At 38.5% G+C, this 26,699-nt stretch overlaps 1 protein-coding gene across 2 annotated transcripts in view; it reads right to left on the reverse strand.

The window, feature by feature from the left end:
* Positions 1 to 2,036: 2,036 nt before the first annotated feature.
* The window catches only part of LOC114362616 (homeobox protein araucan), a 55,362-nt gene continuing 30,699 nt past the window's right edge, over positions 2,037 to 26,699 (reverse strand). The window contains exons 3-7 of one of the 2 annotated variants that reach the window (XM_028318081.1): positions 18,424 to 18,536; positions 12,390 to 12,706; positions 5,527 to 6,115; positions 5,334 to 5,396; positions 2,037 to 3,478 (exon numbers count right to left, since the gene is read on the reverse strand). In XM_028318081.1, coding sequence (XP_028173882.1) covers positions 5,357 to 5,396; positions 5,527 to 6,115; positions 12,390 to 12,706; positions 18,424 to 18,536 — 1,059 coding nt within the window. In that variant the 3' untranslated portion in view covers positions 2,037 to 3,478; positions 5,334 to 5,356. The remainder of the gene's footprint in view (positions 3,479 to 5,333; positions 5,397 to 5,526; positions 6,116 to 12,389; positions 12,707 to 18,423; positions 18,537 to 26,699) is intronic. The other variant, XM_028318082.1, reaches the window with a different exon arrangement.

Below are 26,699 nucleotides of genomic sequence, written 5' to 3' on the forward strand. Positions count from 1 at the left end.
CCGCGACTAAGCTGAACTGCTTTCAGGTGAAATGCACGGGAAACTAATAGTTCTTGGAAATTATTGGTGGTGTCAGCAGAATGGCTTTACTCTCATTATGCACACACTCTCTGCGTGATTTAAACTGCTTGGAAAACTTCGTTTTTATGGGTAAGTACTCGTACATGATTTTCCTTGAGCAATTTTTGAAAAGAAATCGGTTGTGGTATAAAAGTGCTTACAAGAACCCACGTAATTTAATCTAAGAGCTAAGTTAATTAGCGCCGGTGTCTCCGGTAAACAGTTTTATTGTAGCAATCATCTGCAATGCTCTCTCTGTATGGAGGTGCCAATAAAATATATTCGTTTGATTGGCTTCGTAGATTATTAGTTGCTATTTGTGTTGTCAATGTTTATGACCGTTTTATGAGTACTGGCGGTTTTATTGCGGGTTCTATTGGGGTAGTCACTGATTTGATTAAGTAAAGCAATCGTTATGTTTTGTTTGTTATTGTATGACTAAACATAAACAATATAAAAAACTCAATTAAGTGCAGTATCAAATTGATTTGCCGTATAAGCTACAGGTATGTGTTTTTTACAAGCCTACAGTACATAGTCTCAAATATAATTAGTTACGAGTAGGTACTTATGTTGCTTTTATGTGTACTTATCATTTTTGTTGACTTTTACTACTTACTAAAAACTTAGCAAGACTGCATCCTCGAGTTAAAAGATTTTACAGTCGATGAAACCATTTTACTATGGAAAATCATAAGAGTAAGTAAGTACTTAAGTACATGCCATTTGTATAATAGATTCTTTAAAGAAGACCTATTTCTTATTACTTAGGTAGGTACTTATTTTCTTCTTAAATGTAGCATCAAAAAATGATGCTTTCTTATCTCTATCAGAGTGAAATTCTTACAAACCAATCCTATTAGCTTATATGATATACGAAGACTCAAGAATAGTTTTGATACTTACGAATTTTATTCACAATCAAATGCGCGAAATGATGTACTTGGAATTGTAGAGCGGGCGCCGGGTTCACCTAAATTGAATTTACTATCTGAACGCGGACGTCGTAACTTTATGTTTACTTGTCTTGGCTTTAATAACAAATTTATTATTTGACTGTAATTATTTCGTTCATTAATCATTATTATTTTTTATTATTAGTAGGTTGTAAGGCACGTTAGAAACCAGTCACTTCATAAATCTACATGACGTTAAGTATTGTTAGGCTAACTTTCTAATTTATTATAGATTTGGCATTATTCTTTAATAATGCAGAAATGGCATTTAACACATCATATCTTCAACGTATATTGGAACTTGATTGTTGTCAATATTAACTGAGTTTTACTTTATTTATGAACTAATAAGTTATTCTACGTCGATCAGAATCGAAATGTCTGTTGTTCAAAACATTTTTTATTTATAATTAAACTTTCTCTTAATTAAAGTAATTTAGTGAACCGAAGAAAGGAACCCTCATAATTCTGCACCACTCCAAAAGTTGAAAAAAGCAGTCCTTTTATTACCCTTTAAGCATTGTTTAAGAGTTAAGAGGCAAGGGCGGGACCCTCCCAAAGTAACTGACGACTTTTACCGACTCATTATAGACTTTTTCCATTTTGTTTGTACATTCTTCAAGATTGAACAGCTCTCTGGTTAACCTGATATTCCGTTTTTATTCAAGCATTAATGTTTAATTAACTCTCGTTATAGGATTTAAGACTCGGTTAAGACATAACCATCTAGGTATTTAGCTAACCCCTTTGTTTTTAATAATTTATAAAACGATTTCTATGGATTAGGAGAGAGTTAATACACAACATCGTGGTTATTTTATACAGTATTGGTTGTTAAATAAAAGTAACTCCATTGAAATAAAGATTTAATTACAATCGTTACATAATTTTACTCACAATAATAATAATTAATAGGTATATATTCTATAAATATCTATATAGAACATTTAATATTAAGCGAATGTATTCGATTTGGTCACATAGAATTTTTATCCATTTTGCAAGGTGTATTTGTATTACACATTTGTAAAGCCTCCAAACTATTGCGTTGAACAGTTCAGTGTTGTGACCTATACATGTAAAGGCTTAGGATATATCTTAAATAAAATATTGCCGAGGGATATCTATTTCCAACACTTCGTTGCTTGTAATATGAATCAATTTATTAATAATAATAATTAATCGACGTGTGCAAACTCTTACTATATACTGTGTAAATTTCACCAATGTATTAACAAACGAACTTAATTTAAAGCCTAACAGCATAAATAAGTGGACATTTCGTGTAGTGCCTGACAAAGTACAGAGCAAAATCTGGTGGTCAGTTGCTTCCGGATATCTAGTTCAAATATGGCCTCAGATTAGTTCTACTACAGAAACCCTATCAATTGCATCTTATTAAACTCATCTTCCTCAATAGCATCTTCATATATGTATGTACCTAAGACTTAACCCACATGACTAAAATCCAACATCAAACAAATAAAATCCTATTATTTAAAAATCCCTGATCTTGTCAAGAGACTACGACCGATTTAAAAATAAAATATTCAGAATATATTTATTTACAATGTATTCTAATAATACTTTTAAACAATATTTATAAAATTCATTTCGATGTGTTTGTGAACGACATCGATTGTAGCGAAACCATACTAATTACTTTGTACACTTCTCGAGAAACTAAAAGTAGAAAATCTACAAAACATTTTATATACAATGACAACAACAATAACCAAATCGACGATTGCAAATCGATGTTCCATCTAGTTTTTAACAAAATTAAATTCAATGTTTATAATAAACTGCGAACCGAACTAACCTTCCCTTCCACTAAATGTACAAATCACTTAAAACTAGAAAGTAAAGTCTGGCACCTGAACTAATTATAACTTATTGCTCCAAAATATTAAAATCAAGTTACAATGGAAGAACTTAGAAAGAAAGCACATCGTCATAACAACAGATTCCTTTATGTCGTACAATCCCGGTTGAGAAATTCCGTTAAATGTACAATAATTCACTAAAACAAATGGTTACATTAATTTTACATCATAATTGCGCATTTCGTGTATCTCTAAATAATTTGGATATTATTTTAGTATCATTCTTAAATCTATAAAAATACTGAGCAATATTGATTTCATACAATTTGATAGTATGTAAAGACAACCGTCGACATAAATCACATCAAAACAAAATTTATGTACTTTTATACATTATTTTCATCTGTGCATTTTAAGTTTAAGAAGTAGAAATTACACTATGCGATATACAAATAAATGTAGTTCCAAATAATAATTTTACAAAGATTCTACAATTGTTGTCGTACATTCAGCCATAGTTCTATGCCCCTACGACGTGTCATCATTATGTTATTGAACGGAAACACTGTGCCACTGTGACTTCGACAGTTCCTAATGGTGATGCGTGTGCAGCGACCCAGGTTTCACTTACTTTACCTGAAACAAGCAATAAACACATTTTATCAAACAAATTTAACACATAAATTAGCATCCTTGTCAGAGACATTGTCTTAACTTTTATTATTTATTCCCCAGTAGTTCAAAAGTTATTTAAATTAAATCTTGTAAAAAGAATAGCGGTATTTAAATTAATAAAAAAGGAGGTTCATTCCGATAGCTGTTTTGATTCTATCGCAGTGTCGCCGGTGCGAGCCCGCCGCCGCGTTCACACATATAAACCCAAAAAGAAAAAATCTAAACCAATCGAGATGAGGTGACGAAACGTTCAGTCTCATTATCTGAGAATTTATTAACGAATCGCCCGGACCGGAAAACCGAAATGTGAAAGAAATAAAAATTCGACCTCGGCCGCGGTCATCTCAAGTTTGTACGGCGTCAATGAAAAAAAAAAGTGAAACAGGTTTACCGGACGGGTTGCGACTGAATGAAACAGAGAAGGACCCGAGTGAGGATCAAAAGATAAGAGGAAAGATTAGGGCGTCGAAAAAAAGTAAAGCGGCTTTAATGTGGAGGTAGTGTTGTGAATGAAGAGGATCCATTGAGATTCCGCGCCCACGCACGCGGCGCGCTGCCATCGCCGCGGCTGCTGCGCGACGCCAGCAGCCACAGAAACAATACTCATTGTGCATTCTACATTATCGTTTTTTGTCTTACTAACCCCTATTATAATATTATTCAAATTAGACTCGGTCAATAGGATTAGAGTAGGCGTGTATTGGATTACTACATCTCCACTATTTTCCTACAACGACCAAACATGGCGCTTAGTAGTCGTAACATAAAGGGACACAATAAATCCTTATGTCGGCAATTAACGAATTAAGTACACGTAAAATGATATCACTTCTCGATTTGGTAGCGATTTCATTTCGCAAAATAATAAGTTAAAACGATACTGGGAGGCTATTTAAGTCGAAACAAAAAACTGTCGAATTCAAACCGTTCTTTTTGGGGCTACTTTAAAGGAATGCCGCGATAAGAAGTTATTTTCGCGTCAAGGAATCCGAGGGACAAAAAGGCGTGAAAAAATAAAATAATACAAAAGGTTATAGAAGTGAATTTGTGAGCGTTTGACTAAAACAAAATTCTTGGCGATGCCTTTCTGTGCGGCAGCGTCGAAAACGCGATTTATTGTAATGAGACGCGGATGCCCGAGTGCCGCGGTCTCTTCTCAGAAAATCTTTGACGACTCTTAGAAAAATGCGACATGTCGCCTCCTAGGGGAAATACATAGCTTCACATTCACACGGTGCCACTGTTCCAGCTGACATTTGTTTTTATCTCACTCTACTTTATTTTTATTTATTTTCCGAATAAAACCACTTTCAAACAATGATACGTTATGGACGTTATGTGCCGTGAAATTTGTAATTTGTAACGAAATGGTACGAGTACGTAATGCACGTGAAAACGGTTTGATTAAATTGTTTGTAACAGATTGTGTTTTGATAAGTTGGTATTGTTTGTACACAACCAATGGAAGATCCGAGCTCTTTGCGTTGTGGACGTGTTATCACGTGGAAAGAGCTAATTTGGGCAGGTCAGCGGCGTACGTAGGCGTGCGGTGCGCGTCCGTGACACTGACAAATGATGCAAGATTGCAATCTGGCCGCCCTCGCGCCGCGTCCCCTTCCGCCTCGACTCGACTCCATTGTTTTCAATTACCGACATGACACCCCGGCGCGAAACTCCGCTACTAAACCGCAACTCTGTTTATGGCTTTCTCGATATCTTTACTACAATCATCCATTTACGAGCGCGTCTCTCATTTATATGCGCACTTTACTTCACGATTCTCAAGCTCGACAATTTGAATCAATCAGTAACTCACCGCTAGTGGCGCGCGGTCCGCTTTCAGACGGCCGACACGAAACCGTTGGGGTGTTGTAGTGAGCTGGAATAGGAAACAGTCACTCTTTTCACGTCGTGTAGAGCGAGAATTTCTCCTAGGAATATCATTCGTGCACGTTTGTAAATTGAGTGTGCCTACTGGGTGAGTTTTAGGGAATGGAGTCGATAGTTACCTTTTATAGAATGGCTTGAAGGCCGCAGATCCTTCGTTGTGATGGGGCTGGTTGGGCTGATGGCTGTTTGCACCGTGATGGGGGTTGTGGTAGGGGTCGCGCTGCGGCGACTGCTGGTGCCGGGGGAAGCAGTAGCCGGAGCCGCCACCGCTGCCCAGTGGGTTGGCGACGCTCGGAACCTTCATGTTCGGTGGTGTTTGAGGCGGCGTGTCGGTCTGCACGTCAGGGAAGGCCGCGGGGTGTACGCACGGGTGCTGTCCACCGTACTGGCCGCCAGGGAAGCCTCCATAGCGGCCGTACGAGCCGCTGGCTGGACTAGCCGCCGCCGTGGCTGGCAGCGCGAATCCATTGGAGCTGCCGTCGGATGCCGCCGCGCGCTCGGGCCCGTACGAATGCTGGGGCCAAGGCTGCGCAGCCGGCGGCGGCGTCTTACACGCTGCCGTGTCCGCCAGGGACCAAATCTTGGGCTTGGACGCGGGGATCGGCACGCCGCAGTCGGAGGAGCCGCGCTTCGACTCCTCCTTGATGCCGTAGCCGAGCAGCTGATGATGCATACCCTGCAGCATGTCGTCCCCCTTCCGCTCCTCATCTGTAAAGATAATCATTTTCATCAATCATACTTATGTCCGACCGGCAATAAACGCGCGAGCACGCGTCGTCGCAATCAGATTAGTCGCAATTGCCGTTTCCATAACGAATGTAACAACAATAAAAGAGCTTAAAAAGGATCGATACGCGGATTGAGCGGTCGCCGTGACCGTTACCGGGCGGCCGTAAGTTTTAGCTAGTAAGAAGCGAAATGATGGGCTCCCTCCAGAAAAGTCGTGTGAAAATACGTTTGGCGTGCAGTGACCCATTCGTTAAGTGGTTATCCGATTAGCGAAGTGAAAATACCACTTTGGGGCGCGACTCCCCTGCCGCGGGCGCTGCCGTCGATCCCTTTCGCATTTAAGCTGAGCATTTATTTCGCATTTCCCGCCGCTCCCCGCGGACCGCACGCTCCTCGCGGAATGTGCACAGCGACACAATTAATGGTCAACCTCGCTTTTGGTCTTTCTTCTATTTGGTTTGCATACTTATTCCTTTATTTCACAATTTAGCAACAAACGAATGCTTTTTGTGCGAAACGAATTAAACTCATAATATTTATGACGGGATTGTAATTGATTACGACCAGTTACTTTGCTATGAAATTTTCTCTCAAAAATTGATGTTATTGTACAATTACATAAAAATGTTTATTCAGCGAAATTTTATAAGGCTCTAAGTATTATCATAATGCCATTTTCCGTTGTAAAGTGGGTTTTGGGGGGTGAGGGGCGGGTCGGGCCACTAATGAAATTCAGAGGGGAGGGAGGCGCGACCGCTCGACTTCATTCTCTTTATTCCATTTAATGCTGACTGCTCCTAGCTTTTAAGAGGGGTTATCCGTGTTGCCCTCCTAGGGATAAATAGGGACGCCACTGATACTCCGCGCAAAGATATTTATCCGGCAAATTGTTTTAATTTTCATTGTATTAATCTAATAAAGGCCCACAACGATGGGCGATAAGCGCGAATTGGACGATGATTCCGTAATGTTTTATTTTGGCAACGCATTTAATGTATCCGTTGGGTTAATTTTGCAAATTGACTGTGAAATGGTTTGTTTCGTTAGTAGGTATGTAAAAATATTAAGCTATTATAGAAATATTTCTTTGATTTTAATTCGCGATTTTGTTGTTTTAGTAACAACGGCGAAATATGAGGTTAAATATTAAAATCTAGATTTCTCAGTAACTTTACATTTAACATTCAGTGAGTTGCTAATTATTTCCCTGTTTGATAATGTTTGAATCAAGGACATCGTAATTTATCTCCGAGTACTTAATAAAATCAAATTTTTATTATATTATTGTAATCAAAACTTTTAATTACGCATCTCACTTAAAACAAACAGTACAGTTTTTCTTTCACTTTTCATTCGTGACCGCACGGAAAATTCTTCCGTACGGACCTTAAATCATCGTGTTAGTAACAAAAGGCCACGTCTTTTATTTCCAGCGAATCTGCGATGAATGTTGGCCTGGAAGCGACGCGTCCGCGTGCGCTACAGAAGAGCGTGGAAAACGCGGGAGCTCTTGATACGAAGTGGTTTTCCCCTTTAGTCACCGGGGGCGCTGTAGGCGTAATAAAACCCGGGGCGCCACATATGCAGCCAACATGTGTGAATCACTCGAGACTCGTATCGCGTGGGATTAGAATAAGTCTATAAGATTGACAAATGAAAAGCGGGAGTCTGATCCAATATTCTTTTTTGACCAATCAGTGGATTTGTTTTGCTTTTTAACCGAGGAAAAATGGAGGCTCTTAAGTCCATGCGTATATTTTTATATTGTATATCAACACGCTTTTTTTTAAATACAATATTATTTTTTTAAACAAAAACTGTAAATTATTAATTTGTTATGCTATATTATTTTTTATTTTAACTCTTTTTTTACTTAAACTTGGATTTAGTATAATGAAATGAAATTAAAAAAAAAATGTGGTCAAAAAGCGTACAATTAACATCATCAAGTTGCATTATCCGAAGCATATTAAACTGTCATACGTACTCATTGACAGAGCGTCCTCCCCCGCACTCACGAGGTCACTGCAATTTATTAGTGCTCGGCGACGTCCGCCCCGATGCTCACTTGTTTCTTCCACTCATTCCCCATTAACGCGGCGGATTAATATTTTGTTTGCGATGCGTGCGCCAGCGACGAAAATTAACATTTATTGGTTGGGGTCAAAATGAAGCTTTTATTCATGAGACTTAGTCCCGGATAGTTCTGTTTGTTTGCCGACGACGGTCTAGCGATCGCGTGTGAAAGCTTTTATATCGGCTTTGTTTGCCATGACTTAAAATGATATATTACACGTCGTGATCATTGACGTTTCACGAAAAGAATGGTTGTGCAGTGTTTTGTGGTTTGTTTGTACAGGATCAGGGGATTTGGTACGAAATAATATTGTATTAAGTATGAAAGGTCGTTTACGTTTTAAATACTTACATTACAGAGTAATTTACTTAAAAAAAAATTTCCTAAGAAATGATGAGGCTTCCAAGGATTTACTTTCATTTCGTAGTAAGATCAGACCTTTGTTGACAAGTTTTCGTTTTTTAACCTAACTGTAAAAGAGTTTACAGCAAGTAACTTCATGGGCTTTTAAGTTTGGTCTGATACCTGTAAAGGTCCTTATATGTAAGGTGCAGAGGTGTGCGGTGCATAGACATTTTGTAGAGCCTACCTTAAAAGGCCGTTACCTACATCTGCTTTGAAGTAGACATAATATCTGCCGACTGAATGCGAGTGCAGTGAAAAGACTTCTTGTATACCTCCTGTAACGTCTCTTAAAAACCACTGAACTACCAAAAATCAACTGCATCTTCAAACAAAACCTTTAAACTTAACTACCCAACAAAATATCCATCGACGAAAATCATAACTTCATCTTATTATTGACCACGGGCACCTCGAAATTGTAAGTACCGGGTCTTAAAGTAGTCTTTGACCTTTTAGCACGTTGTTAGTTTTATGCCTGCATTCCACGCTTACACACGCCCCTGCATGCAGCATTAAAAGCGTTTGCAGTCGGTTTTTAATGTTGCACTTTGCAAAAATGTTCTAAACCACTTAAAACGCGTGCACACCCCTGCACGCCGCAGTCGCCGCGGGGGCGCGTGTCTATTGAATGCGTGGGGAAAACTTATGATTTTTTTTGTCGCTACTTGGTTAGGGTTGGTGCGAAACCAACACTATAAATCCATAGAAGGTATCAGATACCGATAATCATTTCAAGATTGAACAAAATTAAGTTCGTTCATAATCTTATCACTCGGTTTTCAGCGATCGTAATCAGATATTATACGAAGTGAATAATTCCATTACACTAATCATAGAGTATCTACCAGCTAGTGAATAATTTACCTTACTTGTGCACAAACCTGCTTTTTATGACACCATTTAAGAATATCTAGGCATTGATCATCTAATTATGACGACACAAACATATATTTATGTCTACGGCATTAAAACATTTACGGCAACCGGTCAAAGCTCTAAGTTCAATAAATATAATTTATTTCTTGATTATAGAATATTATGTGAATTAACATTTCAACTTATGATTAGCTTTGTATTTATCGCTTTATAAATATGAAGATCTGCCTTCTGTCCTCTGTCCCACAAAGGCCCAATATTCAGTTTATGGTCCTTGTTTAGGGAGAGCGCCGCCCGCGCTTATCGCGGGACTTCTTTTATTATCGAATTTGATGACCCTAAGTGTTGTTTGCGGCGTTCACATCGCGAATTAAGCGTACTTCTGTCCCAACAATAGTCGGCTTCATTAGGCGACGTATGCCGCCGTAAGCCGTGACGCCCCACGCCATTAGCCGTGAAGTTTGCACTGAAAACACTCCTCCACCATCCTCACTGCAACAATACCCACTTATAATTTATGCTGTTGACAACCGAGACTAACAACCCTTGCTGTTATGTTATTGCCTTTCTACATTCACACGTTCCGCTTCTGCATTTTATTATTGCACTTAACCTTTAACTGGTGACCTGAAGTCAACAGTGCGTATTTGGTGAGGTGACGTTTAAGAGACGTCAAAGAAAAACTTATGTATAAAAAAATTGGCTAACGTAAAATAAGTTTGAGGCCAAGAATTTAGTAACTTATAAAGTTGTCCAAATAATATAAAAACATGGTTTAAAAAAACATTAGTTTTTGGTACAAAATCAGTCTTAATTTGAGCAAGGTACTTTTCATTAAAAATAAAGTTAAGACACCTAAAATGGGCATACTAGCCCCCAGAATACACTTTGGGACCTTCCTAATCATCATTTTTAGATAGTTTAGATACTAATCAACAAAACTTAGCAGGTAAAGCTATCCTAAGATAAGAAATTAAAAAAACTACAATCATCAAACATCACTTACTAGAAACGTTCACGTCTACAGACATCACAATTTTTCTTGCAGCAATTTAGGCACATAGGTTTATCATAATGAGTTCTAGTGAACCTAGTACATTTTATTACATGGCTAAGACAAATGGCACATGTTCTTTTAACCCCAGGATGGTTTTGGGACGAGGCAGAAGTCGGTCTAGGTGGTAATTCATCAACACCAACTGAACGCAGCTCGCGGAGTAGGGTAGTCATTATAAGGCACGAGTTTCAATTGAGGTATAACTAAAGAGCTATCCAATGATAATAAGAAGCTGCCTCTAGTTAATTTGTTAGTATTGTCGCAATCACTGTTTAAGACATAAGATATTATTACTGAAAAATATCGACTGAGCTAAGCTATAGAATATGATTATACATAGGCCAATAAGGATGTTGAATAGTTGAAACACTTTGTTCCATCTCATCCATCAACCCCTCCTATTTAGTCAGGACACTGTTATTCAATGGTGGAGGTGTTGATTTCATCTCCAGATTGCTCAGATTTGGTAACATGCAGACTTTCTAAAACGAAGTCAGGATCGCCTATATCGTCGTCAAAACTACTACACTCGTCGTCGTTCTCTGTTAGAAGCTCCTGTATTATACCTCGCTGACTAAGAACCCTTCTTCGTTTGGCAGACCTCTTTTGTTTATCGTGAGACATTCTATAAAAGATAATAACAAAACATTACCACCGCTGTGACGTCCCTCAAACACTATGAAGTTGTGTAAACTAAAAGTGAGGTGACGAACAACAGACACATAGGTAAAATACACATTAGCACTGACCTGACGTCTGTGAGACGGCGAAAGCTCCACACAGGCAACACAGGAGACCCTGAGCTCGTGCGCCTCCTACTGAGCGAAGGTGTATGGCAAACGCGGAAGGTACCAAAACGCACGGGGAGAAGCGACAAAAAGGCGGGGAGATAAATCAAAAAAACGAAACGCGGTGTCTGAGAGACGGGCAGGTCACCAGTTAAAGGTTAAAAACCCTCAACGAATTCATCGATTACGTGAAACAGAGCTGAAAATGTTAAACGAACAACGACAAAGACCGCACTGAAAAGGTTCCACATTCAATTGGAACACATTATAAATCCCCAAAACCGTACTTACTTACGTTCCGTCGGAATATCCTCATAAAAGAAACGATCCACGAACTCGACAAATCCTTTGGCAAGAACATGAAGTAGGGCAGATCGTCTGACAAGCCGAACGCGACCTCCGAGCGTCGCCCTGTTGTACCCGAGCACCCGACGTTATATGAAATTTGGGCCTTGGCGCCGCCCACTAGTACGAATAGGAAATCCGGGAGCGAGGAACGGTTACGCACTGTTACACGCCTGAGACCAATCCTCCCGGCGCCCCCTGCCTCCTCTTCGCAGCCCGCGCACCCTCCGGCCCTCAGCCGCGTTATGCCAATTCACTCTACGATTTATACACCGACAAAATTAAAGCAATTTTAAACGGTTAACAACATTGACGCAATCCAAACATGAAAATAAAATGGACAGTTTACACCGAAATAGAGGAAACATCGCAATCGCAGGTGCAAACGGGATACAGGATTAGTAAATTATCTGAAACACACATTTCGCTTTGCAAACATCGAAATGAACCAGAGTGACACGTACAGGTAGAGTTACGGTAAATAGGTTTTGGTTGGAAAACATTTGAAGGACAACTGGTTGTCACGAAATCCTATTACTCGTTTAACCGAGTTGGCTATCAAACGCTTTTCCGAGTATAAAGCTTCGAACGGACCTTTTACTGCGAAACAATATTTATTGATGGAGTTTTGCTATAGGATACATTTTCAACAATTGTTTACAGAGTAAGGTCTGATCGGAGCTTCGAGTATCAAACTCAACGAACCTTTGTGGGTCTTAATTTTTTCATCTTGTTCATCCTTGTCCTTTTCTTCATCAGAGAGCATGGTGTCGTCGTCGTCGTCTGTTTTATTCTTCGGCTCCCATGTCATCTTGTTTTCCTTCTTCAGGCGGCGGCGCGCGTTGGCAAACCACGTCGACACTTGCGTCAGTGTCATCTTGGTGATGATTGCAAGCATTATCTTCTCTCCTTTTGTGGGGTAGGGGTTCTTTTTGTGCTCGTTCAGCCACGCTTTGAGTGTTGCGGTCGACTCTCGCGTCGCGTTTTTCCGCCGGGCAGCTAAATCGTATCCAGCTCCGTATCTGTCGACAAACATGTTTATACTTACATATACCTAATGGGAAACACCGCTTCCGGCCTTAAATTAAAACTCGCATAGGCCAATGAACATTCTGAACCGAGCCACATGTCTATATGTGATTATCCAAATTGCTAGTCATTTCAATAAATTTCTCAGAGTATTAATAAACGAAAGCTCAAATGCGTAAAGTACCACATTAACAGGTGTTCTGTTTTCCGCAATAATAGATTTAACGAAATATGAATATTACCGCGAAATATTTCGTGTACACAACACATTTTCATCGGTTACGATCTATACGTCGAAGCGTTTACAGCGAACAATAAACTGGCTTTTAAATTCGTAGCAGATAGGCGTTTTATTTGAGGCAATAGATTTCTCGTAACGGCAGCAAAAATAAAGCTATCGCGGCACTGGAGCGACATTCGATACACTTTTTAGGACCCACGGTCCCATTTGCATCCGCATTGTAAGCGTAATTGTGGCGAACCGTCCTGTTCCCCCCAGCAGCATTCGTACCTGATTTCGATTTTCTCGTCGACATGACAAAGGCGCGGTCTAAGGGGTCCAATAAATAGATTCGCGCGTGAAAATAGTTAAAAAGCGGTCCCCGCTGGAGGTCTTGAATTGATTTGCTGGAATAACGATGTTTGGTCAATAGTTACGTGATAAAGTGAATTTATTTAGAAATGAATTGATGGTTTTAGAAAATAGACTACTGAAGATCTATGCGAGTGTTTATTTCGTAAATTGGTGCAAAATAAACAAGATCTTATGAGATTGATGAATGGGAACGATAAACGGTTTGTTTTCTTTCCACTTCAGTTAAGTATACATTTTTTGCTTGTGGTCAATCAACGTTTTTATCATTATATTCGTTATGATTAATTTCTTAAATAATTATAATTTATAGATTGGGTTTTGAAAAATTTTACAATAATTAATAGTTTTTTTTTAGTTATTGAATTTTAAGTACGTTATTGATTCATTAATATTTTGTTCTTGAGTTAAGACAGTTGTTTCACTAGAGGGCGGACCGATTGCATCTTGTTGCAACTGCAGGGCGTTGCAGCGCAGGCGTGGGCACCGTGGGCGTACTCAAGCAACACCTCAATCGATCCAGTCGCCATCTTGCGCACCGGACATCTCCGTTCTTGCCAGTCTACAGACGAGGAACGTCTCACGTGCTTTTCTAAGGTGACACCGCGAAATCTTATCACGCAACTTTCAATAAATTTCATACCGCGCCGAGTCTACAAGTACGTCAAAATAATGTAGGCTTAACCTCTTAAACGTTAAACCACCTAATTGAATCCAATACAGTGTCAAAGACGAAAACCGAGTGTCTGAAACCGAACATTAGTTGGAACATGAATAAGCTCTTCAGAAATCTGCCGCGGTTAGCGACGACAGCGGTGCCGGCTACATTCAAGCGCTCTAAAGCCGTGGCTCTGAATGAGATTGCAATCTTTTTCAGCGCTGAAGCCGCTGCTAGCTCTCCGCTTAAAGCTTACTAATTAATTTAGACAGTCCACTTACTCGCCGCGCCCGCCCTATGAGAAGAGAAACACATGCACTTGGTTTGAATGTTAATACATTCACGGGCGGAAATGCTTTGTATCTTTGATAATTTGGGGACGAAAACATAATGCCGATGCTTAATTTAGATTTATGCTTTATATTCGTGGAGTCAACAAACGACTGGATTTACTCACTGTGACGTTTCCTGCATTTATTATAAGCAAGATGCTTTTATTGTTCTAATCTGATATTCATGAAAGTCGCGGTTAAAAGTGCTTTAGTGTGTATTATTATTCGATTGCTTTAAAAGTTCGTACAGTTGTGCGTATTTTGAATTGTATATTACTTTATGAAATGAAAAATGATTTTTTCAGTCATACGTTGTTGTTCGAACTTTCTGTAGTGGCATATAGAGTGCTAGCTACAAGCAGTGCTAATATTTGTGTGCGGAGTATTCAATTCAGTGGTATCGGAGGTTTACGATGTGCCCGCTTGGGGGAATCGCGGCCTTTACGTGCCCTCCTGTATACTATGTAAGGTACATAAGTAATGCCTCCCCACTGGGACCGGGTGTATTAGAATTAGGATTCGTTACTCCGAGTGGAGTAGGCGTTTTAGCCACGATCGTTGTGTTTAACTACGCCGTGTGGATGTAGTTTGTTGAGTGTTTCGAAATTCGAAACGAGATTCGGGGTTGGGTATTCGTTGCCTTTTGTATGATTCAAGTTTCTAGTGAACGAAAAATCATGAATTTTCACGATGTAGACAAGATTTTAGGTTTTTTTCAGTTTGGAAAATATTTTAGTGTTCTTTATACTCCAAAATTACTGCTTAAAAAGTGATTTGCAAAGTACACAAAAAACCGACAGCGTAGATTATTTAAATTCTATTGGAGCTCTGTAGGTACAAAGTTACTTATTTATATGTTAATTTCTCGCCAAAGAGTTATTTTTGAAATAAACAATCATTCTGCTAATAAATTTTTAACATTGTTCTATTTCTAAAACACTTGTTGTTTTTCATCAAGCCTTAAATTTTCTTTCCCCTCTTATCTTGATTGTTTTTTTTATTGTGTACCTATATTATTTACATGTACGTACCTATGTAATGTACCTTGTCTCTTGATAAGACAGTAATTAATGTTATCGATTATGCTAACATTGTCAATCGAGACGGAGCTCGCGGTTTCAGAGCTGTCATACCGAGAAATCCATTAGCACTGATATGTAGGTACATCTGATCAACGTTAACAACGCTAGTGATCTGCCTTGTCTGATTTCCATTGTAAGCTTGATTAGATTTAGTTAGCGACATAATTGGTTATAATGACGTCATTTCATATTGTACAAAATTATCATTTATTTATTTATTTAAGCGAACTAGATAGAAATTACTTTAGATGTTTTAATCTCGATCAAGTGTGTGGTGAAAGAAAGAAAGAAAGAAATAGAATTTATTGAACACAGTAAGCACAAATTATAAACAATAACAAGTGTGTGGTGACCCTATTCTTCTATAAATCAGTGAAGCAAATCAATGAGCAAGTTTTAAATGTTACGATATTAAAGTCTGATTTTGTTTATAAAATATTATCAATCAAACAGCCAGAGATTACGCATTTTGGAGCTTTTACAATGTGGAATTTGTATCTATATTATTGTATTTTCTTCGTCTATCCTTAAAAACGTATATCGTAAACATTCCCTTTTTAAAACATAAATGTCGCTTAGACGTCACGTCTTGCTAACAAGCATTCCTTGTTTGGTTTATTTAAAAGTAACAGCCCAAATCGTTGGCACACAAAATAATTCCCTTAGAGCTCGGAGCTCAGTAATTTCCTGCGTATTTTGATCTCAATGGTGCGGTACAACTCCCTCGACTCTTTTCTCTAATTTTTGTACGTTTTCTGTGCTCGACTCTTGTGTTAAATATAGCCGAGTAATTTTTCATTTCGGCGCGCGGCGGGCGTGGCAGATTACAGGCTGTTTCAAATAATAAGCCAACGGTACTTAACTGAAGTGAGCCTACAGTCGTGGCCAAGTTTTGTTGTTCGTGCACACTTTTCACCGCATTCGTTCCTTTCTGTCCATTTATTTGGCCCGGCAAACTTATTGCAGTACGCTTTATGAAACCCTTATGAAGTTTTTCTTTTCATAATGAATACGCAACAATTTTTGTCGGCAACCGTTGGCGATTGTATTTTCAAGTGAATTAATGTGAACCGAGGACCGGTGTTGAAAATGTACGTGCACTTTTTATGATTATATATGACGCGTTAAAAGTATTGTTTCGCTCTCAACCTCAATTGCATCACCCTATACGTGGTATAGTGAACAATTGTGTAGAGTTTCGGGAGCGCTATATATCACGGAGTATTTCCGTGCTTGTCCCGCCGCTCAGTTATATCGCTACGTCTTTTTTACGCATAAAAACTAATGTCGCCTCTAATTATTTTTAGATTACAACGCTCCGCTTGCTATATATTAAGTCGAGTGGAGCCGAATTGTCAGCATAACTTTGCTTTGATGTATCATGATTTGTTTTTATTTTCAGGCAGTTCCAGCGTGATTCATGGACGGATAAATTTCAAGTGCGCCGTGAAACGTATTAATTGATGGGTCCACATAATACATTGTTATGACACTCTAACAATGGCTATTTTTGTATTTAGTGAACTATTTAATGCCCATTTTAACGTTTAAAAAAGTTACGAAACTATCTTTCAAATAAACAGTTTTTTGCAGCAAAGTTGTCTGATATGATTGTGTTTTAATTATAGTTTCCATTGATGATTTATACTTAAGGCTTGCTGTGCACAGTGAAATGAAAAAATTATGATAATGTACGTTTTTCTAATTACTTAATTGAATCATGATTATACGGTAAATGGAACTTGATTTTATTTGACTGTCGGTTGTTGTAATTATATGTTGATTTGTATCGTAAGGTGAACGAGATTGCCAGTCATATTGAATGCTTATAACGCGTCGTCGAACGGGTCGGTAATTTTTCCCAAAACGTCAACACAGCGCGACAAGCGATCGCATTTCAAAGAAAAACTGTGAATTAATCAGGCGCTAGTGCGAAATGGATGTGGCGTCATTCGTCTTTGTCACACTTCGGTGTTCATATACGTCGGAAAGGGACGGCGGACAACCGGGAGTGGTTACCCGGTCATTTGTCCCTCGCGGCCGACACGCATCGCGGGCCATAGGCTAGGTGTGCCTTTATCAAGCAAGCTGCAACTCAATGCTTGATACGAAAAGTTATCAAAAAGCCATTACACCAACTCCCCGCTCACCTATGCCTCTACTTTTTGTAACGCTTCGTAAGTGTTATCAGTATTGTGAATAACAACGCTTAAATTTTGTAATTTCAAAAAGGTCAGTTGTTCACCTTTCCATGTAAGTGATTAAATCCAAATGTTGATAACGAGAGGTCACTTTTACTTTACTTTTACGGTCAACTTAATCAATTAATGAAAATCAATTAACTGAAAGCTATGCACATCCTATGAACCGTGAAAATATCCGAGAATGCCTACTTAATATTAATATATTTCATATCCATTAATATTTAAATTGTTCATGGAGTGTTAGCCCTAAAATTCAGGTTCGTATTACATGTCTGAGCATTCACCGGATGATATAAAATGAATAGTTAACAAGTTAATAACGACAGGTGATTTGGCGATGATGCTTTCGAAATTTGATATAAACGGTCTAATAAACAGCGCGGCATATTGACGTCCTATCACGAGAGATATTTAACGATCGCTCGATAACGGATAACCCGCCGGACGCAGGCTTAAAATACAATCACGTTAATTTATTCACCGGTTGATAACTCTCCATTCTAATTGAAAACGTTGCCTGTTTTATGTGATACCGACGCCCTACACATGTATCAAAACAAAATGTAACACAAACAAAGAAAGCAATTTGAATCTATCACCCGAGAAAAATGCGGCTCAATCCACAACGTTACTACACACCCGCATAGGAAGGGGATACATTTGCACAACATAAAATTTATTAAAGTCAAAGCGAGTCGCCAAATACAAACATGAGCCTTTCGCATTGCAATCTATTAGAGAGATAAGTTCCGATAGGGAGGTATTATGTTAATCCTAGCACTGCGCGGGCTTTATCTAAAGTGTTGTGGACCTATGGGGTCTTTTGGACCCTGGGGACTTACCCATAGGCCGCGAGAGTGGGGTCGTAGGGGTAGTAGCCGCCGGAGGGCTGCAGGCCCGCCGACGTCCACGCAGACATCTCGCCGCCGCCTTCCTTCAGCGCGTAAGGGTTACTCTGAAACATCGCAACGCACAATAAATAAACAAAATCACTCGGTGTTACACTGAACTGGATATCTTCATAATAAAGCTCTCAAGCCACATTTGGGAATCTAGACTTCTGCTTTAAAAATATTATAGATGACTTGCTATGTTAGATCAATTGATACGGGAGCAATTAATTGAGTGTTCCTTAATATAATATAGTACACCTAATGTTATCTTAAGCCTCAATAATTCAATTTGAATTCCCGACTAAGACAAGTGTGATATCGTTAAATGGCTGGATCATTTCAAAATGTCATTAAGTGAATCAAAGTAGCACTCCGCACTAAGCTCGCGTGTAATCAGATAAATCTCGACGAGTAATACCTTTCAGTCAATCGGGCTAACAAATACGTCGGCTTGAATTTAATTAAACTTAACTTAATAAAAGGGAATAAACTCGGGCGACAATAAAAGTCCCAAGTGTGCGGGCTGACATATCACTGGCGTATTTGCATAATGTAGATGCGAGGGTTAAACTATTAAGGCATACGCACCCTCGCGTGATAGTTGTTTAACAGTCGGATAGTGAGTTCGGAGGGGGCCAAGTGAGCAGTGAATACTCTTTGCAGTTATTCGCATACATTAGGAAAAGCTAAATTAAAAGTGTGAACTACACCCGGGACGTCATCCCCTGTTTGCGCCCCCTCGCAAGAATACACTGGCAACGACTCACTTATTACGATACATATGGAACCCTGTTTGCGAAGTGCGATAACTGAATAAGAGCAAGCTTATTTGTTCCCCCGTTTTAAGAAAATCTTGCGGCACATTATTCCATTGTTGTCAACGTTATTTGAGTGCGTCAACTTTATTTTTGCTTTGCTTTCTTACGTTTCTAAGAAAACAGTTTAAACAATTACTGAGATCACTTTTGTAAAATATAATTACCATTTTTCCCGGAAATAAATTCGCACGCTATTGGATCTGTTATAAAACGATTGAACAATTGTGTTAAGCGTGTTAAATAATACCCTGAAAATTAAGAATTTTCCGGAAAATTAGTCCACTGGTTTTTCAGAAGTATCTGAAGTATTTGTTTATTTTTTTTGGCAATCTGTCACACGCTGTATTTAATTATGCTATTGTTTATAAAAATTACATTCTGCAATTTCTAAGTCTATGAATATTTGTTGTTTTCAATTATTTACAGTCATAATAAATGCATTGCTCATTTATGAATTGCTCAATCGATGTATTTTCAAATAAGTATTCGATTTATATGCAACAAATATTGTTTACCGTTTTTCAATTCAAAAATTAGCAATCATTCCGCGCAGTTTGGTGGAAATTGGAAAATAACAAAGTAACGTTTCCCATTAGCATGGTAACAACTATTCCGAGATAATAGCTTAATTATTGTTCTAAGCTGGTAGTTGTATGTTCTAGCTAAGCAGGTCGTTTGTTCGTTTCATTGCTCAAACAAATTGTGTAGCATCGTGTCGGTACGGTCAACACAACAGATAATTGAAGTAAAAAATACTAGATTAGCAATTCGTTTGGACATTTATTGTTTGACTACATTTTAATTTGATCCTCTAATTGCACGCTCATTAAGCAAAAAAAACTTCGTAGCTCATAAAAAGCACATCTTTATAGGCGTCTTTAGTCTGTTTGATACACCTGTCTGTCTCAAATTACTTTTATGGGATAATGACGTGCAAAATTAAAAATTACATGAACTTGGCACTACACACTTGGTTGGACTATTTTTGATAGATTTTATTTTCTATCCGTACTAGTAATTATTGTCTCTGTCGTTAGCAATTATCGTGCAGTTACAAGATGTATTAAGTCAAACTCGGATAAAAATATACGTAAAACGTAAAGTGTAATGGCCATGTACTAACATGTGTTTGCGCATAACAACTTTATAAGGGATTTATGATACAGATAATTTGAATACTGGCTTAATTTAATTCATAATTCTCACTTCATGATTTATGTTATTTATAATCGTAGCAGATACGTTTCTAAGTTTACAATTTTTCAACGTGTAAATATCAATATAAATCGAAGACTGGCGATATCCAACTAGCTATCTCAAAGATGATGATAGATATTTGATAATTAATCATCACGTTGCCGCGTTGATTAAAACGTTAAATTCGATGCTATTAAGTTGCCACTATTCTCTGTATCATTGCATGAATAAACATTAAAACAATGTGCCAAAACTAAGTGTATCTTTGGGCCAATGCATTAAGGTTGAGAGTAGATATAATCACACTTGACTACCCTCCCTTGTGTTGACATAATCCTCAGAGTGGAGTCAACAAATTAAATCCGTACTCACACCACCACCACGAGTAAGCCATTACAAAATGTATCTTCACTAAATCTCTACCTGTACCCTTTGTTAATAAATCTTGTTAAATGAACTACTTGTAAATTTTCATTACAAAAGCTTTCACTGTTAAGCTTTTGTAATGAGCTTTCTTTTGTTTGTTTCTTTCCATGACGTAATATCAATAAAATAATCTATTAAGATTTGGGGTTTAAACACTAGACCGCAAAGTAAAAAGTCGGTTAGAAAATTGTTAATATCATCAAAAGTAGCTGACCTAACTTTATGAAGTAAAGATCTAACTTTATAAAATTAATAAAAATGCTTAGATTTTCCAGTGTTTTGTTTAGATTAGCTAAATTTTCTAACAGACCCTTTTTCATTGCGGTCTAGTGTAGTATGCGAATGTCTCTACATAAATTACTACCTCTGTACTTGACAAACTATTTCTTTCCTCGTACTTATAACTTACTTTTAGTCGTCAATAGACACTACTCTGCCCATTAAGAGCGTCAATTTTCCTGTGATGCGGATTCGGCACGCGTGCGGATCTTCCGCATGCGGGCTGTCCGCATTTCAATTTCATACATGTTTTTCCTATTACGCGGGCTACGATGCACCCAATCAATACTGTGATTTGTACGCACTCCACAGATTAGACCAGATCCGCACGCGTGCCGAAATCCGCATCACTGGAAAAAGGCACTTACACTATTAATTGGCAGAGTAGTGTCTGTTGACTAATGGCTGAGAAGAAGACACTACTCAATAGATTAACACTTTAAAGCCAGCATCAGAGTCGTGCAATCACAGACGCGATCATTAATGCTCTCGGCACGTGGCTTCCTCCTCGCTAATGCCGGGGGCGCCACCATCATCACTCATAGTTAGCTAGGTCCCTCACTGTCAGCGTCAGGGAAACGCGCAATTTTTATCTCACACCACAAAAGAGTTGCGAGTAGAAATTTGTCACTGACTTATTTAGGGACGAAGAAATACCTATTTGCAATGATAGATATTAATGGTAGCATAACTCTGCCTGCCACAGATAACTTTGACCTTATTTAAGTCGACTCGATATGTAAATGAGCTTTAGTCTCTTTATTTTAAAATCGATAAACTGTGAATAAAAATAGTTGACGAGTTATTGATCGTATCATGCGCATCACTGATTTTAACCCTTACCTTGCCCTTTCAAAAGAATATGGCGTTTGATTTATTTCTTTAAAATTAATGCGTTAATAAAAGCCGTTGTCCAATTTATTACGCGCTAATTTAAAGTTGATACGTATAAGCAAAACATAATAATTATTAAAAAATCTCTTCGTGACAAATTCCTCCCCTCTTTCCACGAGACTGAATCTAAACAACATTTTAATCAATTCTCCACAGAGTTCGCGAGTCAGCGCACAGATAGACTCATTACACCAACCCCAAATAAATATAAACAGTAGCAAAGGGGCCGGCCCCACTATTAACGTTATTCACACGCGTCGCTAGACCCATAAATAAGAGCCAACTAGGACTCCTGCGATCGCGACCCTAGAACAAAAAACACAAGTTCACGATCGAGTGATCGGTGCGGTTCATAAATAAACCTCGTTTTCATTGCATTAAACTGGTGATAAGTTATTTGACGGTTCATAAATTCGTACCCTATCCATGTCTGGCTTATTGAGGCACCGGGCGCCGCTCGCCCGAGGCGCCGCGGCGGCCCGCCGCGCTGCCAAATCGACGCCACTCTATCATCCCACGACGCAGCTTCCTGGCTACTGCACGCCAGTTAAAGCCTTGATTTTACTCCGATGTCATGTTAGGCGATACCATTTTCTGCTTCATAAACTGTACTTTAGCGCTAGTGGTGCCCCTGTCATTTGGTTTTAGTGGCGCGATTCGGGGCATAATTTTCCCATGTTGCCAAGATGTATTGAAATATGATATCGTTCAAATTAACTGCAACTATGCAAGTACAATGGTACGATCGACATATAGTTAAGATCGTATGCGCAAGCTAGATACGTTATCATGTAAATGAACGTGTAAAAACAGTAATATTCGCGGCATGAGCATCGCGTGATCCAGCCAGAAGACGGCGACCTCGATCCGATCTCGATTGTGTTCGAGTGGCGTAACGTGACAGGAGTCCTATTCAGCGCCGCTCGCATACAGAAACGCCACAAAAGACAGGTGCAAAAATATACTTCAATACGCATAAACTTCGCCATGGGCCACTCGGAGCCCACCCTTGACACGTTAAATTTATTGGGGTAAAATTTCATCATGAAACTCTAATTTCGGTAGGTACTAGGAATAATATTCGCCCCATAAAATAATAATGTCGGCGTGCACTAGCAAAAATCTGAAAGTGAATTGTAGCGAGTGGAAAAAGAATGACTCTAAGTGGATAAAAAGCGAATACAAACGAAAAAGTCATTTCATGCCGCACGGTGGTGACGCAACTGGCGGGAAGTGCTCGATTCGGAATCCTATTCGATTCTAGTTAAGGGTGGTATTTGCGGGGCGGCAGACAACGTGGCTAAGTTCAATAAAGCTTTCCCCCAAATAAGCCATAAAACGACGGCATCGGGCGCGGGCGCTTTAGGTAGGTATGTTCCCGTTCCAATTATTTGTTTGTGGAGGCATAATAATTTTATTTTACGTTTTATTTAACATTTATTTCGTTACGGCAATTTCACGGGTATCAAAGAATTGCTAGATTGTGATTTAAACGGAATTGGTTATTTTCCACTTCGACGGTTATAAGTTGACTATATTCATTGTATTGAGTTAATGTTATTTTATTACGCGAGATATTATGTTCCTGACCAAAATATATTTTTACAAGCCATCAAAAAACTTAATTTAGTCATGTTAGAATTGAGTTGTTTCGCTCATTCCGTTTTACGGGAGCTTTTATTGTGTGAGAAGATTAACCTTTGTTTCATAAAGCGGAAACTTCATTGGTGTTATTTGAACAAAAACAATCGATGCAATTCATTCTTTAAAAAATTTTTTTTCTTTTATCTACTCGTAATTTTTATTGCTGCGAAAGACTTATTTACTGGATTGCGTTAAAAAAGTTAGCAATATTATATCTTACTCCAGTAAAGTGTGTTGGAAAAATAGTTATTTATAAAATTAAATAAAGTAAATTGCACCACAATTAAATTAAATACCAATACGAGCCCGCGATGGCGCCGGTTTCCTCCGCCATAAATAAATAAACAATAAACTGGGATTAAACAAGTCAATTGGAGCTGAGGCACTGACAATGTGCGGTCAGGTTTAACTGCCTAACCCGACGCAACCGATCCGTAATTCAATGATCGTAAACGCTCGCAATGATATCAATTAGACGGCCCCAAGACCGATAAAGCTCCGCTTTAATTAGGAGAACAAACAACAGACGGTCCGTAATGAGCCGTGAGCGTGTGGAGGGCGAGGTAATTAGGTCGGAGGGACTGGAGAGAGGGGGCGATCAATTATTGAGCCTTAGTGATTGATTTGGTCGCGCTGCTCACAAGTATACCGTGGCTCTTACCGCAACCTCGGTTTTAATCCAGAATCACAACTTTATTAACTAGAAGCCTTCGTGGTCTCATGGTTTGAGAGTTGGACCCTGCCGTAAATTCCGTCCCTGGCCTTGATTTCAGGAGCTTTGCATGGTGGTTTCATGTTGGTTATGGTGGTATAAGTTTGTCTAATACCCTCGAAAGTTCTTCCGAAACTGACGTTGTCTTACATGACGTTTCACAAAAGTTAGCATTATGAGTTGTAGAGGTGTGTTTTTTTTTATTCATTTATTTGGAAACTCAACAGCTTTGTCGACAATTTACATGTTACAGATTAGTACATTATAATAATATAACTAGCCAATTGTAGAGTCTCACAGCTAATTTAAGTGTGTAGGAACGACAAAATAAATGATGTAGTTTGTTATTTTAAGTTTCAAAAATAAACAATAATGCAAATCAAAAAAACAAGATGTGCTAGCTGGCGCTTGGCGAGGATATCCTTTATACGATAACGACGAAGGTGTGATGTTTGGATTTGGAGTTGGATACTCAATACTCAATAGTTCAATACTCAGGATTAGAGGAGGTATCCATTTACTGAAATCCCATGTAAATTACTTTTCAACACCAATTCATTTTTAATAGATGTAGCTAATTCTGTTTCAAGTCTCTTGCCTCGCACCCTTTACATCAAAGTATTCCATACACACTGCTTATTGTATAAAAAACATGCCTGAAATTTCATAGCATTTTAATGCAATCTGAATAAGGTTAAAATTGTCTCACCACCAATTTCTCCATTTGGAATTGCGACCCGTTGCTACGGCGTGACCTTAAACTGCAATTGATTCGGCCGCCCCAACTCCACCGCAACCACGAAACCACGACGCCCGAACCAACCTCACTTTAAATCCCACTTCACAACAGTTCATTAATGAAACTTTTCCTGATTGAAAGTCGTTTTGCGAGATAATTAATTTACGCTAATAATGTTTCCGATGTCCTTCCGTTTCTAATTACTTCACCATCATCAAAAGAACCCAACGCAATTGTACCTTTTAACTTCATTGGCTCAACAATTTTAATAACGGTCATAGAGGGTTGCCAATATGATACATGAAATAAGTTAATTGATATTTATTTATTTGTATCTGTATTCAAGCCACTAATGAACTATTTGAAAGTTTAATTAATTAACTAAATTCACTAATTCTAAGTAATCCCGTGACCTTTATTAATAAATGCCCAACAAACCGTGCGACAGCTCATAAGAGTTTCCGGGAGCGTTTATCGCATAACGTATTTATCTGATGTCTTGCTAATAGCCATCATTGGAGGGTAAAATGCAGCTGTAAAAGCTCGTATAAATTACTTACAAAATAAGGACATTAAAAACCATTTAGAGCAATAACTGTTATGGAGTAGAGCTATAAATAAATTGTATAAATTATATGTATTATTTTGATACAAAAATAAATGTTGGAGGTGTCAGTGTTAATGGTGTCTGCGGGGAGGTCGACTTGGGGAGACGGGACAATACGCCCCCGGAGCGCTTTTGTTGCCATGGATTCTGCCCGTGACATCTGTCCGAATCGTTACAATAACTCGCAAAAAACTCACTCAAAAATCACCAACTGTAAAGCTGCGCGCGATTATTTTCCGCTGAATATGAACACAATGTAGTAGTACCATTTCAGATGTCTTCATTGCCATCATTGTTGCTCGTGACATATCATTTATCCCATTTTGCGTTACCCCTGACACCCCGGTGGTCCCATTCAATCACAAATAAGCTTTAGTTGGTGTCATAATATTATAAACGGCATTAAATTTTGCCATTTCCAGGTAATCAATTAGTTTCAAAAAAACTATTGGATATTTTTTTACCAGTGCAGAAAAAGAGATAACGTAATGATGATGGAACATTATGAGTTATTACCAACGCGTAGAAAATCAATCACAATAAAAATCATCATTAATAGATGCTCGTGGCAGCTAATATTACTTAATACTAGTAACAGAGCCTCGCCATCTCATAACGGCATTATAGAGAAAAATATTCAACAATGTAATCAAAGGAGTGAGATTAGAGTGAAACTTATTTCATTCAAACGAACTGATCTCTAAAACAAACTTAAATGAAATAATAACGTAGTTAAAAGATATCTGGCGTTTAATCGACACCTTCTTTTTTATCCTACTAATGCTTAGAGCCGGCGAGCGCGGCGGGCGGCTTGGACGAAATTACGCTTGGATCACGTTTTTTTAACTTCCGGTCGAGATAACGGTCAAACTAAGCACCTTTACGTTGTTAAATGTTCACAGATCACTT

Source organism: Ostrinia furnacalis, unplaced genomic scaffold (assembly GCF_004193835.3).
Source record: "Ostrinia furnacalis isolate ACB-3 unplaced genomic scaffold, ASM419383v2 OfSCF6657, whole genome shotgun sequence".
Taxonomy (NCBI): Eukaryota; Metazoa; Arthropoda; class Insecta; order Lepidoptera; family Crambidae; genus Ostrinia; species Ostrinia furnacalis.